This window comes from Lolium perenne, chromosome 2, assembly GCF_019359855.2.
Source record: "Lolium perenne isolate Kyuss_39 chromosome 2, Kyuss_2.0, whole genome shotgun sequence".
Classification (NCBI taxonomy): Eukaryota; Viridiplantae; Streptophyta; class Magnoliopsida; order Poales; family Poaceae; genus Lolium; species Lolium perenne.
Genome location: NC_067245.2, coordinates 317,141,817 through 317,160,647, shown reverse-complemented (window position 1 = coordinate 317,160,647; position 18,831 = coordinate 317,141,817). Strand labels below are relative to the sequence as shown.

The window sequence follows — 18,831 nt, the reverse complement described above, 5'->3', positions numbered from 1 at the left end:
GAGCAACGTAGTTATCACGGACGTGTTAGGGTTAGCATTGTTTTCATCATATTACATGCTTTCGTTCATGCAACCCTTAGACGTCTAGCCGCTCTTATACCTTTCTTAGGTGTAAGGGCGGCACCTTGCTTGATCGTTGTTTAGTAGATCCGATCCGTTATGATTGCTCCTTGATTCCTCAAGGATTAGTTTAATATCTGCATAGTTAGGCCTTACAAACGGATTGAATGATCCAGTAGCACGTAGGGTGTAGTTTGCTAACCCTAGACAAGATGTTCCGGGGATCAACTTAATGTTGGTTTTTAGGCCTTGTCTAGGGTTGGTTTATTATCACCGTGCGTGGCTGCCAGGCTCAATCACGCGTAGGATGTTCCGATTATGTGGTGAAAACCCTAAATCGTCGTAGGTCGTTTTAGCTACATATTGATCAAGCAGGACCACCATGCAATCGTAAACCCCATACGAGTCATGGGTGGATCGGCTCCTTGAGCCGATTCACGGGATAACCTGAGAGCCGATCGAGGCTCGTATTTAATGTTTACGTGTATGCCATGCAGGAAACTAAGCGAAGCAAATCCATCACCTTCCTGATCAGGTATAGATCAGGTGGCACGCCCTTGCACCAGCATCGGGACGTGCGTGCCAGGAGCTTTGCGGGCCGTCGCTCGGAGGGACCAGGGCCAGCCGCAGCCCTAGGTTGTTCCCGGCTCTTCGTGTTGCCAGCCGTAGCTCGCCGCTGGGTTTCGGACACCAACAATGATATTGAACCAGCTACATATACTGAAGCCATTGCTTCGGTTGATAAAGAGAAGTGGGTAGGTGCGATGCAAGAAGAGATGCAATCGTTTGAGAAGAATGGCACATGGGATGTTGTGCACTTTCCTAAACAAAAGAAGGATGTCCGCTGCAAGTGGATATTTAAAAGAAAGGAAGGTTTGTCTCCTAATGAGCCTCCACGGTTTAAGGCAAGGTTAGTAGCAAAAGGTTTCAGTCAAATTCCAGGTGTTGATTATAATGATGTATTCTCCCTGGTTGTGAAGCATAGTTCTATTCGTGCTTTCTTTGGTATTGTTGCTATGCATGATCTTGAGCTTGAGCAGCTAGATGTAAAGACTCTACTGCATGGTGAGTTGGAGGAGGAGATATATATGGACCAACTTTGAAGGTTATGTTGTGCACAGTAAGAAGGATCTTGTTTGCAAATTAAAGAGGTCCCTTTATGGTCTGAAATAGTCACCTGACAAATGGTATAAAAGGTTTGATTCATTTATGCTTACACATGGTTTTGAGAGATCTCAGTATGATAGCTGTGTGTATATCAAGTTTGTTAATGGATCACCTATTTATTTGCTGCTATATGTTGATGATATGTTGATTGCTGCCAAGAGCATGAAAGAGATCACTATTTTAAAGAATCAATTAAGTAGTGAGTTTGAGATGAAGGATCTTGGTCCTGCTAAGAAAATACTAGGCATGGAAATTAAAAGGGACAGAAAGTCTAGTTTGTTGTTTCTTAGTCAGGAAAAGTACATTGAGAAAGTTCTTCATCGTTTTAATATGCATGATGCAAAGTCAGTTGCTACTCCTATTGCTTCTCATTTCAAGTTGTTAGCTTTGCAATGTCCTAGCTCTGAAGATGATATTGAGTACATGTCTCGAGTTCCCTATTCTAGTGATGTTGGTTCTTTGATGTATGCCATGGTTTGTTCACGTCCTGATCTGTCATATGCTATGAGTTTGGTCAGTCGATACATGGCTAATCCTGGTAAAGAACATTGGAAAGCTGTTCAGTGGATTTTCAGGTACCTTCGCGGCACATCAAAAGCTTGCTTGAGGTTTGGCAGGATTGGTGAGGGGCTCGCCGGATATGTGGATTCAGATTATGCTGGCGATTTGGATAAGAGAAGGTCCCTCACAGGTTATGTGTTTACTGTTGGTGGATGTGCTGTTAGCTGGAAGGCTACTTTGCAGGATGCTGTTGCACAATCTACTACTGAGGCTGAGTACATGGCTATTGTTGAGGCAGGTAAAGAGGCTGTTTGGCTGAAAGGTCTATATGCTGAGCTTTGTGGATATAATTCTTGCATTAAGTTGTTCAGTGACAGTCAAAGTGCTATTTATCTTACTAAAGATCAGATGTTCCATGAGAGGACAAAGCACATTGATATTAAGTACCACGCAATCAGAGATGTGGTTGCAAAAGGTAAAGTGAAGGTATGCAAGATTAGTACTCATGATAATCCTGCAGATATGATGACTAAGCCTGTCCCTGTGTCCAAGTTTGAGCTTTGCTCAAGCTTGGTTGGTATAACTATTTAGCCCAAGTGGCTATTGGCGCCAGCAAGTGTTTTCTTTGTTGATTCAGGTGATTGTTGAAGTTCATGCTACAAGGAATTTGTCTCAAGGTGGAGTTTGTTATATTGTGATCCAAAATCATATACTAAAGGGAGGCTAACTTCTGACGAGCGGAGCGAGGCCCGTCGCCCCCCGCGGTACGGATCGCTGCCACCGTCTATAAATATTCCCTGTAAGCCGCCGCAAGGGTTTCATCGCATCATTGTACACCCACGGCGTTTGTAAACACCACCGAAATAGTGAAGTTTTTTGCTGGTTGGCGCCCGTGGTTTTTCCCTTGTGTGTTGCAAGGGTTTTCCATGTTAAAATCCCGTGTCCCCTGCAGTGTTTTACTTTTCGTTCTTCGTTTATTGTGCATCTCGATTATAACAAAATAAATGGAGGAAAAATAGAGGGTGCGACACGCACCCTTGGTGATAAATTTTGTCTCCGTGTGTGTTCGTCTAGTTTGATGTGATTGATCCATGGGCAAATCCCAACAATTGGTATCAGAGCGAAGGTTCAAGATTTGAAGTTGTGTTTGCCCTGGGGAGGCGACCCTACTAGCGCCTCGGGGCGGGCGACGGTCTCTCAGCGGAGAGACCGGGTGGAGCAGGCGCCGCGTTGTTGTTAGCGAGGCGGCGGGCGATCGTTGCTTGGTGGAGCAACACGGAAGGGATGGCAGGGTGTTGTTGTCGGCAAGGCGGTGGTGGTGGATGATCGTTGATGGGAGAGGTGGTGCCGAGGTGCGGTACCGGGAGTCTCGTCAAGATCGTCACCCAGCCGGGAGTTTCGTCAAGGTCATCTTCGGAGGAGTCCGATGAGTCAAGGAGTATTGGGCGTGCAAGTTGGCATGCCGAGTCAGCGTCGTCGTGTTAGTGAGTCGTCGTCGTGTCCAAGTGCTCATCTCAGTTGAAGCGTGTCAAGTGTGTGAGGTGTGCACGGTATTCCGTGAGTTATGTCCATGTCCTCGTGGAGCGTCCTGGTTGCGGCCAGCAGGGTTCGGTGCGATGCCGAAGGCGGACGGTGGTAGGGAAAGCTACCGTAAAACGAGGAGGTGTGTGTGCAGTAGGAGGAGAAGCTACTGTGCGCAAGTACAAGAGAAGTATGGTGTGAACCGAGTGTGAGGACCGCAATAGCGCTGGCACATATGTGTGAACCGAGTGCGGGAGGCCGAGCAATGGCGGTGGCAAAGCATAGCAGAGCAGAGGTGCGCTGCATGTTTCCTGCGGGTCATACTGACTGTACGGACATGACAATGAAGAAGGTGACGTGAAGCTGCAAGAGTCAACATCGGGAGGAGTACGAGGATACAACAAGTTAAGATTAGGAGAAGATTGCCTAATCAGTCTAGCTAGTTTTGGTAGGGTCCGGTTTGGACATGCAGTCTGTGTGCTTGTCTAAGTCATAGTCATATACGTGTTAGGTTTAGAGTCATCTAGTTTATTAGGAAGTATCTCCCGTATGTGTTTGCTTGGCTGAGATCAAGTATGTCATATACTAGAGTCAGGTTCTGGTTCAGAGTAGTACTAGGTTATCTAGTACGTGTAGGTGTAGGTCAGGTGTTAGGTCGGTTATCCGTCCGTGTATATATACACGTAAGGTCTTACCAGATTGTAACTAAGAGAAAAAACAGAAAAGAAATAAAGAGAGGAAAATTAGAGGGTGCGACACATACCCTTGGTGATAAATTTTGTCTCCGTGTGTGTTCGTCTAGTTTGATGTGATTGATCCATGGGCGAATCCCAACATATTTAAGTTACTAAATGAAGAGGGTGCGTGTGTGTGACAAGAGTCGCTATATAATATATTTTCCCAAAATACACAGGCTCTGATTCAAAGTAAACTGACTGACTCGTCATTCTGAAAAGGTCTTATCACAATTAGAGATTAGTTCTTTATCAAAGGCCTTTTCAAATTTGGGGGAAGATACTTAGCCAGGATTATCCCCTGTTGCTCAACAATACCCTTTATTATACAACATTGCACAACGAAAACAGGTCATCGTTGCAAAAGTTCTAACATCGGTCCCCTAAACATTACACAGCTGACAGGTAATAATTATAACTCCTGGATTCACTTATGCAGTCGTTTGATGGGGGTATCTTTAAATAATGAGCCTGGTACTTCTGTATGAAAATTAACTCCTTCGAGTGTTTTTACCGTCAAATCAATGTATGAGGATTTAATGGATGGAACACATGTTTTCTTAGAAAATATCTCTCGCAGTTGAAAATCCCACTAAAGATAAAAAGTATTTATGTGGTCCTAATAAAAAAAAGTTTCGCTCATGTGAGATAGTTTAGCTAAAGAAATTGGAATGGAAGTAGAAAATTATTGTTTATGTGACCTTAGAGGAGACCACGAATCATATTTTTATCTCTCGTCATTTTGCTAGATTAGTGTGAAGAGTTATCTATGGTACTTATGATGTTCCACTACCAATCAATATCATAAATATTTTTGAAAATTGACTGAATGGTATCAACAACGAAACTAAGGCTAAAATTTATATTTGTGTTTCAGCTTTATGTTTTTAAACATTAGGCCGTAGCCCTGCCTTAAATTAATAAGGCCGTTGCCGGCAAGATGATACAAGATGCTGAAAACCAGCTAACAGGAACCGAAAACTACAAGCAAAACAAGAAAAAAGAGTGAAACACAGCTTGAGCTCCGAGACCATTGTCCAGTCTTGTGATCCAACTAGAGAGGCGTCGAAGCTGGTGAAGAAGGCCGCCATAGAGGGACTCGCACCATCGTCAACCTCCAGAGGCCAAGCAAAGCCCAGGCACCATCCGTTTCCACCTCCAAAGAAAGCTCCCTGCTTTCTTGCCCCGGATCGGAGGGCACCGTACCTGTCGGAGGTAGATCGCTCTCCCTGAGCACGCATGGATAATGGAAGTTACCGCCATGGAGAAAGACTCCGAGCACTCGCCTCGCCTCGCCGCGCCGCCACCCACGAACATCACAGCCACCCGCAGCACAAACCACCAAACCGGACCAAGCTGCCAGGAGTAAGCGAAGACGATGCATACCAACCTCCGCCGAGCTCATCCACCCAAACCCACTATCTCAAAACGGCGCCTCCAACGAGGGAACGGCGCCACCCGGGCGCCGCCACCGTCCAAACCAAAGCTTTGGGTTTTCACCCGAGATAGATATGGCAGGGAGGGAGGGGATATCACCTCGATGTCGCCTTCAGGAAGGAGAACGGCGCCATCAGCGTCGTCGACGTCGCGGCCGCCACCGTCGGCCAAGGGTTTCCCCCGGTCTAGAGCCCACATCCAACCACACCCCGCAGCCACCGGAGGGAGTCCGGGGCCAGGGAGGTGCGACGAGCACCGCTGAGAGGAGGAGCCTCCGTCTTCAGATCTGGTCACAGAGGCCCATCGGGGCGACCTCCACACCATGCCCACACCCGCCGCCCCCTTCACCGCCCGCGCAGCCGAAGAGAGCCGACCGCAGCATCGGCACCAGCCGCCCGCCGCCAGGCCGGCGGTGCCCCACCCTGTGTCCAAGGCCGCCGCCCTGGAGTCCTGGCCCCAGCCCGGTCGACGGAGGGCACCAAGCCCCCGGCCACCACTTCCCAGCGCCGGCGAGGCCACGCCGGAGAGGGGGACGGGGGGAGTCGGGCCGACCTCGCCCAGCGGCGGAGGCCACCCCCGCGCGGCCGTCGTCCTCCCTACAGCAGCACACGGGGGGCCGGAGGAGAGATCCCCGCCACCCCCATCACCGGCGTCGCGCGGCCTTGCCGGCGGCCGCCTCCGGGGGCGACGAGGGGAGGGGAGAGGGAGGGGGGAGGCGGCGGCGGCGGGATTAGGGTTTCCCCCCCGGTCGCCTGGAGGGGCGACGCGAGGGAGAGGACGGGTCGTTTCCGTGGGCCGCGAGTACTTCTTAGTCTTCAGCTTTATGTTGATTGATATAGAACTGTAGAAATAACATTGTGTTTAACAGGAAGGTTATGGTACACTAAATTCAGCTATGGTGTCTTCTTTCCCCGGAGGAACAGCGGTAATGCATGGTTAGAAAATGCAACTGGCTGTTGATGGTTGCACAAGATATCTTTTACCGTGCTACCTGGCCCTATTGATAGACTCCAAGGTGTTTAGTCCTAGTAGTACTTGGCTCCTTTTCGATGGTTGATGTTTGTATCGACCCTCTCTGATATGTGATTGTAAACTTTGAATTATTGATACTTCTTAATAATGTTGTGTGCATCTATTGATGCAGAGGCTGGGGTCTCCCCTCGAAAAATACTTGTGAAGGTAATGAGAGATCCCCATGTCATGGCGCTTGGTCTGATGATATTTCTTAAGCTTGACCAGAAAATGCACATTACAATCAAGGCAAAATCAAAGAACGACAAACATAGAGCAGAACAGGAAATCAGAAGCAATGCTGCTGGCATGATCATTTCGCATGCCTGTACTCTTTGCGAACAAAAGAAAATGGTGTAGCGCATTCACTAGTTCCTTAATTAGCACACTGAATAAATAATACTCCCTCCGTCCGTTAATAGATATCGGAAGGTTTGTCTAAATTCGAATGTATCTATGCACTAAAGAGTGTCTACATACATTCGAATTTAGACAAACTTTAGACATCTAAAAATAGACAGAGGTAGTATCACAAACCATCCGCGTTTCGCCCGCAGGACTCAGCAAACTACGAGAAGTATATAGCCCGCAAAAGTGGCAGAAAGCAACCACCGAGCATTTGAACAAACTGACTTGCAAGGCCTGTCAGACGTAGACGTCCTTCACAGCCTTCCTGAAACGTCAATTAGTAGCAACTGGATTAACACATACTAAGTACAGTCAGTAGCAGATCCTCAATCACACAGGTAATGCTTACATAATGGAATTAAGAAACAAGGCAGCAAAAATGATATTGCAATCTTACATGCTGGATCACTGAAATCTTTTCCTAGGGATGTGCTCAATCTTTTGCCAGTTTGGATGTCTGAAAGTTTGACAAGACTTCATGAACTTATCATCGCAGCGAGAAAGAACAAAATCCTCAAGAGACTGGGGCAGTGTTGGAAGAGACCGGATATTCAAGCATCTGTGGATCCCCAGTTCCTTGAGTGATGTGAGGTACTCCATACTGCCTGGTAAGGCGTCCCAGCTACACCACCAAAGCTTGAGCACACGAAGATGAGGAAAAGCCTTAGCAAGTTCAGACGCAGGTCCTGGTCGGCTGGAATGCTGGAAGCACAGAGATTGCACGTACTTTGGGCCACCATCCTGCTTACCCACCATCCAATCTGGGTACCTCGAACCTTTGTAGCCATCCAATTGCAGTTCTTGAAGCCCCACGGGAGGGCACATGCCCTCAAGTATCTCTGCTTCGACTTCTGGACTGCACCTTGTTTCACTATCACCCCACAACATTGCCAGATCTCTGAGCCGTTCCTTGCCAGCTAAATTGGCTTCAAGAGCTTCCTCCTTGCTTTTAACATTAGCAAGACCGCTGATCACCAGACTCCTGCGAAGGCTGTTTAGGTCCCTCAACTGCTCTATCTCATACCCTGGTTCATTCCTTACTGTGAACGATGGTACTGTTTGGAGCGAGATTAGCCTGCTTATGTTAGGAAATTTCACGTTAAATCCGTAGAATATGTGCCGCAAGTTGACAAGTTCACCAAAGGTGAACTCCACATTATCGCAATCACCAAAATCTAGGAGCTGGACATGGTGAAGTTTATTTAGTGATCTTGGTAAAATTAACGTGCATGACGCCTTTGTCCTGAAAGCAAAATAGCATAGGTGCTTTAGTTGACAAATTGATTTTGGGATCGAAAACTCATCGGGTTGCATGATTGCACGATGTTCCTTGCTGAAAGCAATGGCTAGTACCCGCAATTTTCGCAGCCTCTTGCATATACTCTCAATGACTTTTTCCTCAATCAGTACATCCGTTTCAACAACATACACAATAAGAGTGAGCAAATTATCCAATCCAAGGATCTTCTCACCAATCAATTCTTCATCATATTTCTGAACGAAGAGATGATGGACATCTCGAGGGACATCTCCTTTCCATCCTTCTCTCTCACTCCTTGCATTCTCGATTCTGAAAAAATTTCCAGAGATCTTGTCAAACATATCATGCAGCACATCATGAATTGTAAAGCAATTAGTATCAGAACTAGTTCCTTCTGGTTGCAGAAACGAGTATGACACTAATTCTTGAACATAGCCCTCAGCTACATCTTCCATGTCCTCTGTTGCACAGCTGATCCTTACAAACCCTTGCGCTATCCATAGGGGAAATAACTCGTTCTTTATCAACTTGAATCCTTTGGGGAAAATACTGCAATACTCGATGCATCGCCTGATGTCCGGATTAAGTTGTTGATAGCACAACCAAAGAGCATGTGCGGTGCCAGTCAACATGTCGGGATTGATCTGGTTATAATTACAAAGATTATTATGTTAGAAATTTAGAGGAATAATATAGTGCCATTTGTAAAATGCATTCATATTTTATGATATATTTTTCCCACAACATAAATATGGAATTTAATTTTAAAGTTACATGAGGTTAGTATATAAAATATGGGAGCACAGCTTATGAACTAACAGAGAATCGAAGACATTTCTTTTACATATGTACATATTTTCCTCTATGTTTGTGTACAAATTTTTCATGAAAAAACCTCTTTTTGAATCTAAGTTTTAAAAACAAAAACTAGATGTTCGAAACAAAATAAATTAAGCCCTAAAACTGGATTTTGTTCTACACAAGGTGCAAACTTTATCCTTCTCCGATGACAGGCTCATATAATACATGAAAATGTTTTGCAATTGTTTTTTAAACATTTTGACATTTCAAATTTGCTTATTTTCCCTCTCGAGAACCAGTGCTCCCAGCTGCAGCTTCAAATTAACCACATAAATTAAAAAAATTGTGCATGAAAAAAAAACCACCTGCTGGCTTGGAGCAACAGAAGTGCAAATTAACGGAAATGTACACAAGCTCTCAAAATCAAGTTTTTTGGGATAATGCCATGGATGCCACGGGAGTGGTCTTACCTGCTGTGAAGTAATCACGCCAGCTTCAGTGTATTCATCCATACTTTCTGTTTCATCGATTCTATCGATTATATGTTGTGTATCTGGTCTGTTAACTGGATTGGGGTCGATGCACTCTATTCCTATCTCAGCACAAACTCGTACTTGCTTCAGTTGTACATCGCACTGTGATTTCTCTAACATGCTACTCCAACTTTCAACCACCTATAAATTGAATCTGTAAGTTATGGAAAGATTCACCACCCCCAAAATGTGAAACTAAAGCACTCCCTCCGATCCATATTAGTTGTCGCTGATTCGAATGTATATAGACACATTTTAGTGTGTCTGTTCACTCATTTCAGCGACAAGTAATATGGGTTAGAGGGAGTATGTAATACTAAATACTAGGTCCATACATGATGCTAGCAGCTTACGTAAAATCACATCAATTAAGATTTTAAACTAACAATGAAAAGTCCGCAATAATTTAATGAGAGTTCACCCCTATTTTCTTCTCAGATAGTAGAAGAAACCAAGTATCAATTCAATTAAAAAGAAATATGCAACCAAATTCTTGTTGGAGATAACTTGGACATGGGTAATGAGAATGTACAACCACTCTCCTACACAAATAAGCTCACCTTTCATCCCCACATATCTTACATTTTCTCATTCATCCAAACGATTATGTAAAGTAACTTTTTTTTGAAAATAATTACTTGTACAACTATATGTATTTTATGTCTTTATCTCCATTTTCAATATTTTTTTACCGCTATAAGTGTCTCTGTAACAAGCATGCTCACTTTTGTTCTATTTTGAAAATCACAGTGTTATTTTGATGCTTGGAAAATTGAAAGAAAATACTGCTTGATCCTTGCGTAACCAGTCTTTGCTTTTCGACGTTTGATGTGTTACCAAGAATTATATTAGGCAACATGAGAAAGGAAAGGTAGATTCGGTCACAAATTTTTTATTTACTACAAAAACACAAGTTGGACCATGTTTTTATTTGATGCAAAATATTGCAATGTCGTCGTGGTGAACAGACAGATGCCATGGGATGACTTAAGTTGGGGCCGAATGTGCGCTAGAGGATTCGGGGGAGGGTTTTTGGTAAGGATGGGATGAACTCCGGATGGATTCCGGTATCTTTATTGATGAATTTGGCCTTGGCCAGAGGTTGAAGATGTACCGTACAAGTGCTCTCTAACAGTTGTCCATCTAGCAACAACTCTATCTCTATTCTCTCGTCGTATGTCTCTCAGTACCTCGTCCCCGCGCAAGGGTGTGCTCCCTCTCCTTATATAGGGGAGAGGGTGGCTTACAAGGGAAGGAACCCTAGGAAACCCTAATGGCATCTTTGACTAGACAAACTACTTTACAAAGCCACTTTGGCCCGGATGACACCGGTAAACCTTTAATCAGGAACCGTGACATCCTCCGGTATCTTTTACGTCATCATCTGCTTTGGCCCCAGGGCTTCGATTAAAGTTGTAGTGCTTCACTCATCTTTGTCTTCTAGCTCCTGAGAGCATCTTTGACCAGTCTTGCCGACGTGCTACAGTGTAGCCTATACCGGTAATCCGGTACCTTATTAGCCGGTTCCGGTATACCCCTCCTGGGATACCGGCACGGATTCACTTTGTCTTACGTTTAAGTGCTTAGCCCGGAACAACCTTTAAACCGGTATCTTGATGGCTCAAACCATCCGGTTTGGCATGCCTTTGGCATACCGGGGGTTATCCCCCCAACATGCAATGAATTTTACAGTAAAATCGGCATTTAAATCCGATTTGACATGCTAATTGTTGGGATTTTGAAGTGTGGTTAGACTTGTGGATGCCTTTCACCTACTAGAGGATCATCAAATCCTACTTTTCGTATTTAGAATATCATAGGATCTCTTGTATCTTGCAGTGAAAATATATGGTACATGGTGGGTTATGAAGTAGCATTATGGGACATCTAAACATAGAAGTAATGTAGTATTGGATTTGAAGTACAATCTTTTATTTTGAAACAATACCTAAATTGTTATTACCTTGTCAACGTCATGATACCCCTTCTTTCCGGTGAGTATCTCTATGATTACTACACCAAGACTGTAGATATCAAGCCGGTAGGAATGCCGGTATGTGACTTCAGTATGGTTAAAAGATTCTGGTGCCAAATATCCGCTGAATAAATATATATATTCATGTGATTGGTTAGTGAGCAAGGTAACATAGTGTTCTCGCGTACATCATGGTAGGAATGAACTTTCAAAAGGGAAAGCTTACTTCGTTCCACCTATCCTAGTAATAAACTGGCTTTGCATATCATCAAAGCACCTTGATATACCAAAATCAGTAATTTTTGGTACCCAATTATCACCCAACAATATATTCGCTGGCTTTAGATCTAAGTGGACAATATTTTTCCGATGAAGATAATGTAACCCTTCACAAATTCCCTTGATAATTTGATAGCGGTTTCTCCAAGGAAGCCCGTGAGAGGTACCTAGAAGGGGAGAGGATAAAGGAGGTTATGTGTTATTTGACACACTTCGAGACCTTGAAAGGAAAATTTGTGTGCCACATGATCCTACCGGTGATATACTCAAGAAGACTCCCTTTAGGAAGATACTCAAAGCAGAGCAACCTTTGTTGTACATCCGCCATGACATATTTTCCATTGTACCTTTCCATACTCCCTTGTGTGTCAGCACAACATCCTAGAAACCTTACTACATTTTTGTGCCTCACCATCATGAGACATTCAACTTCTCGCTGGAACTCCTTCTCGTACATATGCGTATTCGACATCCTCTTCACGGCCACTGTCCTATTCTTCAGCATTCCCTAAAGTGAGAAGATGCCTTGTCAGGAACAATATCAATTTTGGATAAAGTTTAATCAAAACCAGAGCAGCTCAGAGTTACAGTACCCTATAAACCACCGCGAACCCACCGCTGCCAATTCTCTGCTCATCAGAGAAACTATCTGTGATTTCTTCCAAAAGTGATAGTGGCAGAGCCTTCGGCTCTGCTGTTTCATCGCATAACATGCACTCCAGGTCCCACGGTGTAATGCTAGATCGAAGATCCATTTACAGTTACCTTCAAAAAGGAAGAAGCACATCATTTGGGAGGCTACTAGGCGCAGCTCCACCACTTACTGAAGCTCTATTTTGGATAATCATGACAGGCATAAATACAGAACTTCTGTTTGCAATAAAAAAATGTTTCAATTAACTATGACGCAGTCCTATCTGTATCAGTATGGCAGACGTTGCCAAATCTTACGTCTCCTATGTCAGGTTTCAATTAGTAGATAAACACAGACAAAGTAGTTAGTTCTTACAGATCATAACAAGGTCCAGAAAATTAGACGAGGGTCAAAAAAAATCTGAAGAAGCTCATTTTAAGGAAATCTCGGTAAGCTTGGAAAGTAGATCTACTACTCGAGGCAAGCTTGGAGATCTTAGGCGGACAGTGCTTCAGTGACTTTGCCACCTCCCAAAGTCAGTGACTTTGAGTCACTTACAAGTGGGGTCAAGTGGGACTTAAATAATGAAGGGGCCACATGTCAGTGGCTCAAAGTCAGGGCAAAGTCACCCTGACAAAGTCACCCAAGCTCAATCCATCTTAGGCCTTCTCCGTCTGGTTGTATGTCAACTCAGATAAGTAGAAAAAACACACAAGGTAGTTAGTCCACACAAATTATAGGAAGGTCCAGTAAGGTGATTAAGCGACCACAGGGTAGGCACGACTATAGCAAGGTCCTAGGTCAAAAAGAATCTGGAGATCACAGGAATTTTTGGTAATTACCTGTCGAAGCCCTGTTATGTAGTTGATGCGGCTTGATATGATCGATATCCACCCTAGGACTACGGATCGAGGGAGAGACCGGATAGGATACTTCAGAGTTCACTACCGGCAACTCCATAGAGATGAGATCTTAAGCTGGCTCATAAGTCATATCAGAGGAAGGAGAGAGGACGGGAACATTCCAAACCAGGACTACGAAGTAAACAATTTACTAATGAGTGATCATTTTTTAAGAGTAAGTATACAACTACTGGTCGTACAAGTATCAAACTACCTGCTCCAGTGCATCGACATCTCCGCTGTCTCTTAGTGCATGTGACATGTTTAGATACAAATACTCCATTGTGATCTTCCTTATACTTGTGTAGAAGATCCTAGTTTTACTTAGATTGTACCAGTCTAGCTAGTTGGATAATACTACTCTCCCTCACATCCATAATAAGTGTCAGGGTTGTAGTTCGAATTTGAACTAATCTGAGCCAAAACCACGGCACTTCTTATGGATCGGAGGGGGTATGAGATTTAACGATCTAGTATAAACACAGTATCTAAGATAGAGATGTGATCCTCTTCTTTTTAACTAGTCGTGTAGTATATTTTTTTCAGTACAGTGCAGGGAGGAGGTGAGAGCAGAGGAGCGAACCCACGCATAGAAAGGGCTGACCGGTACCAATAGAAATTCGCCGAAGCCCCATGGGCCAAAAAGCTGAATAAACTGTAGGGAAGAAGGTGCAAACACGGCAAATCGTATACCATATTTAAAGCGGAAAAAGCATATATTAACATAAAAACATAAGAGCTAATTGAACATGATACAGTAAGTACTTCCCTAAATACAGCAACCTATAGTCGTAGTCCATAAATTCATAAAATATAAAACCAGAGTACTATTAAAAATATATTTGAAAAACAAAGCCAATAGTATATTTTATGGTATATACTTATATTTTGTTTGTCATATTAATTGTCAAAATTAGACTTGGATTACCAGGAACTTTGTAAATCATATGTAAGGGGAACTAACTGTCCAGTGAAGATACCGATGTGTGAAAAGGATAGCATATATAAATATGTATAAATTATTTGATTAAGATTTAACTACTACCTGGTGCCATTTCACGATCTTATCAACAACGATCCCCAATAGTTGTTTACTTATAGTCTGTTCAAACCTTGATTGTATCAGTATAATAATCTAATTATTTAACAAGATAAACAATAGCCGGTAGCTTAAGTAAGTAGCCTGATACGCCAAATGTCGACCGGCACTTACTCACATGTCCCAGTCTTCTCTTAACTGCTACGCTGTACAAAATATTGCCAATTGCAGGGTAATATAACTCATTAAGAATGAGTCAACAGCATGTTAGAATTGACCCCCTGCAACATGCAATGTTCCATCTTAACTAATTGTTAGTACTCCATCCATTTGTGATTTGAGTCTAATTATAGCTATCAATTTGATCAGCACAATATGAGTATACGGGCCATGAATGAAAGTTCTCCCATTGAAAACTTTGAACTACAAATCCAATAGTACAATAAAGGGGTTTCTCTTTGCAATTGATTTTCTTGTAATAAGTTGACTCTGCATGTTCGTTGTCTCCGAGGTAGTGTTGTCGCAGGGTATGTTTTTGTATCATCTTAGATATATTCCATTTGTCAAAATTATACTTAGCACAGGTAATCACGTACATGTGAAGTGTGAAGCTTTTCTTGTAGTTTGTGTTCTGGCCATGTGAAGAGTGCTATCATCATGCAAATGCCTGACTTGCCATGTGCTGTAAGTCTGTATTGTAGGCAACTAACACACAAGTTGCTCCTATTTATATACTACTAATGAATCTGCAGAAAGCAGAAAGACTTCATACAAGCTGCAAAGCCTTCATATATAGCCAACAGCTAATTTTGTAAAGCGTGTTCTTGTCACTATAGGCCCCAATGACCAATTACAACAAACCTAAGCCAAGTTGTGTGCTATTGTTCTTGTCCAATTGTCGTTTTGTATTCGGAAACTACCTGCCGCAACGTCATATTGTCGTTTTGTATTCAGAAACTATCTCTGGTTCATCGCAAAAAAAAAACTATCTCCGGTTCAGTGGCAGACCCAGGAAAAAATTAGAGGGTGGGCACACCTTTAAAAAAATTGTCCATAAATTGTGATAAAAGTTTGCCAAATGAATAATACATCGCTAGGATTTCCATGAGCCACATAATTTTTCCTCTGAAATAGTTCAAAACATGGAAAATGTCTTACATGATGAAATAATACCGATGTGATTTTCCATGAGCCACACATATTTTCTCGGGTGAAGGAACTTCAATGCTATGTTTTTGCAAAACAATGTCACTTTTTATGTTGATCCCTTTCTACAAGCGCCATTGCATTGACAATATATTGATCCCTTTCTACAAGTGTTGAACTACCAATTGAATCAATGCTAATGTCATTTAAACAGTAGCACAGAGAATCAGGTTTTTTTTTTTGGCGGCTACAATCAGGGTAATTTTAACAGTAACACGTAGAATAGGGGCAATTCGCATTCACGTATCGGGCGAGTATTTCGAGAATTTGAGGGAGCCGGGAGTAGACCTACAGAATTTAGAGGAGGCAGGGGCCGGCGGAAGGATCCAGGAAAGGCGGACACCGGCGGGTGGCGAAGCGGCGGCCGAGCCTGAGCGGGAGGAGACGGGGAAGGCGGTGGCCCAGCCGGGAGCAGAGGGGGCAGCGCCGCAGCGGCGGGCGGATTCAGGGAGGAGCAACACAGGCGAGCCGGCAAGGAAAGACGTCGAGCGGCCGGCGGGGGAGTCGTCGTCTCCCACTCTCGCTCGTTGGTGTCCCTGCCCTGCCGATGTGGTCGTGACTCGCGAGGCTCCTTTTTCCACGGAACTGCAAAGTAATGAAAAGGCCGTGCTGGGCGTCGCTCGGCCGATGCGCGATGGAAAATCGGTTGCTTCCAGCACCACACGACGATGACATCGCGCGGACCGCATTCAACCTTCTGATTCATGTCGCTTTCAGCTGTGGCTATCGTCTACAGGAACGCGCACTGACTCTCCTCTCAGTCACGGAATGTACACAGCTCTCACGTTGCTTGTCGATTAATTGCATGGTCAGGCCTACTAGTTGCTTGCCAGTAGTACTATCTCCCTCGCGTGGCTAGCTTCACACATGAGTACTCATGTGTGCTGCTAGGTTGAGCCCACCAACTTTTGCAACAGCAACGGGTTTAGGATTTGAAGACTGGGTATTCAAAAAATCCAAGTCTACCTTTTTACACTTTAAAAGACCTTATTTTTTGACCGGGACTTCAAATTTAGGCTAATGGTACCGAAGGAGAGATTGGCTGTGTTGGGACACGGAGAGAGATGATGTGAGCTAGCTTTTATCTTTAGTTGAATGCTTGAAAAGAATGTAGTTTTCATACATGCATGGCAGCACCATAGACTACATGCATATAAATGCTTTGGCAAAAATAGAGGGTATTCAACTGAATACCTTTGACTTAAGCTAGGCCCGCCCTGTTTACAACAAAAGGAAAAGACATTTTGTAGCACAATAAAAATACCGGAAATGATGGAAGCAAAGTAGTAGTATGTTTGTAGCATAATTTATATACTTTACAATAACAACAAAAAAGGAATTGAAGGAAAATATACGTATGGTTGTAGCATAATTTATCTAATTTTACAACAAAGAGTATGCCACCACAGCGATTACCTACGGCTGAGAGTATTGCAACAAATATCCTCGCTCCACTTACAAAAAAAATATAAATTTACAAGAAAAAGGAATGTTACAAAAAAAAAGTGGTTAAACAACAATATTGTTGTAGCATATAATAATAGGGAAACTGTCGTTGCCCTAGAGGAGGTATCCTCACGGAGGGGGGAAGAAGATGGGGCCATAGGGCGGAGAGCAATCGGGATGGTGGTACGCGATTTACCTAGTTTTGGATCACGCTGCACGATAGCAGGGCCTATTGTTGCTTGTCTAGAATTAACTCGGCTCTTCCGCGTATTACAATGAGTTGTGGTTGTGCCTCTAGGGCTCCCAGAATCCGGCTTATATAGGCGCCCGAATCCTAGGGTTTCTACGGAGAGTCCTACCTGGATACAAGTTGGATCCACCTATTCCTAACTTGTCGGCATGGACCCGACTTCCTTCATGGGCCTCCACGAATCCGGCTTCAAGCCCAGACTACACTGGATCTGGCTCCTTGCTCCTCGGCAGGACATCCTCCATCCTTAATCAATAACAATTGGGTCGTCCGGTGGGCCATATCCCACCACCACCATCTGTGGGCCACCCGGGCTTGTCGGATCTTGACCACGTCGATGGCATACCTATGAAGTATACCCACAACAGTAGCCCAAGAGTTCTTCGAGATTCACCATTTCTTCCGCCTTACTCAAGTCGTAGCAATCGTCCTGCTTGTTTCTCGGAAGTCTTGAGATTCTTGGAAAACTCTAACTTCACAAGTGATTTTCCAAAATTATTTGTTGGAAACGCTTTCTTCCCCACAGGACTTCATCCATCGACGAAATCTTTAGATCTTCTTTCTTGAATGAATATCCTGCAAGGTTTAAAACTAGATACCATGGTCTTACCTGGAAACCTGGGGCGAGAAATTCGCTCCGCCAATTTAGGCTCCAATTTCAAGGGTAATTACAACGATAATAAACCTTTTTGTCGTTTTTACCGCTAGGATTTCCAACACGTGTCACACATCCAACGGCGCGACGACTGCATTCCCACCATAGGATGCGGAGCACGAATCTCATCCCTCGGCTATAAATATCGAGCCCGTCGGGTTAAACCCTAATCCACTTCATCCCCCTCTTTCACTTCTCTCACAGAAGCATCGCCTCCGAGCTCCTTGCGCCACCTCCAAGCTCCTTCTGGCGTCGTGCCCGAACCTCGCCGAACCTTCATCAGAGCTTGATGGCGCTTATCGTTACGCCGACTTCACACTGTTGGGGAACCCAGAGAGGAAGGTATGATGAGCACAGTAGTAAGTTTTCCCTCAGTAAGAAACCAAGGTTTAATCACCAATAGGAGAAAGTGAAAGTGCATGGAGCCCCCATGTGTGGTTTTGGTAATTAATGACAATCCCTATGGACTAATGTTTGCATTTGAGTTATATTTGTAGGAGTTGTCCATAGGCAATTCTTGAACCATATGTTGGCTTCAAGGTTGCAATAAGAAGAATTTGATGAAGGATATCAAGTGTCAAGTATGTCTTGAAGATGAAGATGAAGTGAGCCCTCAAGTTACTTCAAGACATCAATATGATGAAGAATGAAGAATGAAGTGCAAGTTCAAGATGAGCCAACTCGAAGAGTTCATAAGCTTGAAGCTTGCCATGGAGAAATGAAGTGCAAGTTCAAGATGAGCCATCTCGAAGAGATCCTTTGCTTGAGTCTTGCTATCCATATGGTGATCATGAATATGTGAAGATGCGCCGAAGAAGAAGCTCTCCCATGGTGGATTATGGGGGAGCAATCCACATGGTGGTCATGGTTATGTGAAGATGCGCCGAAGAAGAAGCTCTCCCATGGTGGATTATGGGGGAGCAATTCACAAGACTTCTTCAAGCAAGCACAAGCAAGAAAGGCGTTCCATCTTGTTGAGGTCAAGATCGTCGTAATCAAGCTCAAGTGGAA

General features: G+C 44.0%; 2 protein-coding genes across 2 annotated transcripts; both read right to left on the bottom strand.

Annotated features, from left to right (window-relative positions):
• Positions 1-7,244: 7,244 nt before the first annotated feature.
• Positions 7,245-8,732, bottom strand: LOC139829839 (putative disease resistance RPP13-like protein 1). The gene has a single exon (XM_071825790.1). It carries the CDS (start codon positions 8,730-8,732, stop codon positions 7,245-7,247), a length of 1,488 nt encoding a protein of 495 aa, XP_071681891.1.
• Positions 8,733-9,167: 435 nt separating this feature from the next.
• Positions 9,168-12,443, bottom strand: LOC127329550 (cysteine-rich receptor-like protein kinase 10). The gene is made up of 6 exons (XM_071825789.1): positions 12,282-12,443; positions 11,944-12,196; positions 11,636-11,855; positions 11,398-11,533; positions 9,372-9,575; positions 9,168-9,215 (listed from the first exon to the last, which is right to left on the bottom strand). Exons 1-6 carry the CDS (start codon positions 12,441-12,443, stop codon positions 9,168-9,170), a joined length of 1,023 nt encoding a protein of 340 aa, XP_071681890.1.
• Between the last annotated feature and the right edge of the window lie 6,388 nt (positions 12,444-18,831).

Coding starts and splice junctions, on each gene's coding strand:
- LOC139829839 (XM_071825790.1), bottom strand. CDS start 8,732: ATGTTGACTGGCACCGCACATGCTCTTTGGTTGTGCTATCAACAACTT.
- LOC127329550 (XM_071825789.1), bottom strand. CDS start 12,443: ATGGATCTTCGATCTAGCATTACACCGTGGGACCTGGAGTGCATGTTA. Junction 9,576..11,397: donor GGTATCATGACGTTGACAAG/GTAATAACAATT, acceptor TTCAATTTATAG/GTGGTTGAAAGTTGGAGTAG. Junction 9,216..9,371: donor GCGTGATTACTTCACAGCAG/GTAAGACCACTC, acceptor GTTAATTTGAAG/CTGCAGCTGGGAGCACTGGT.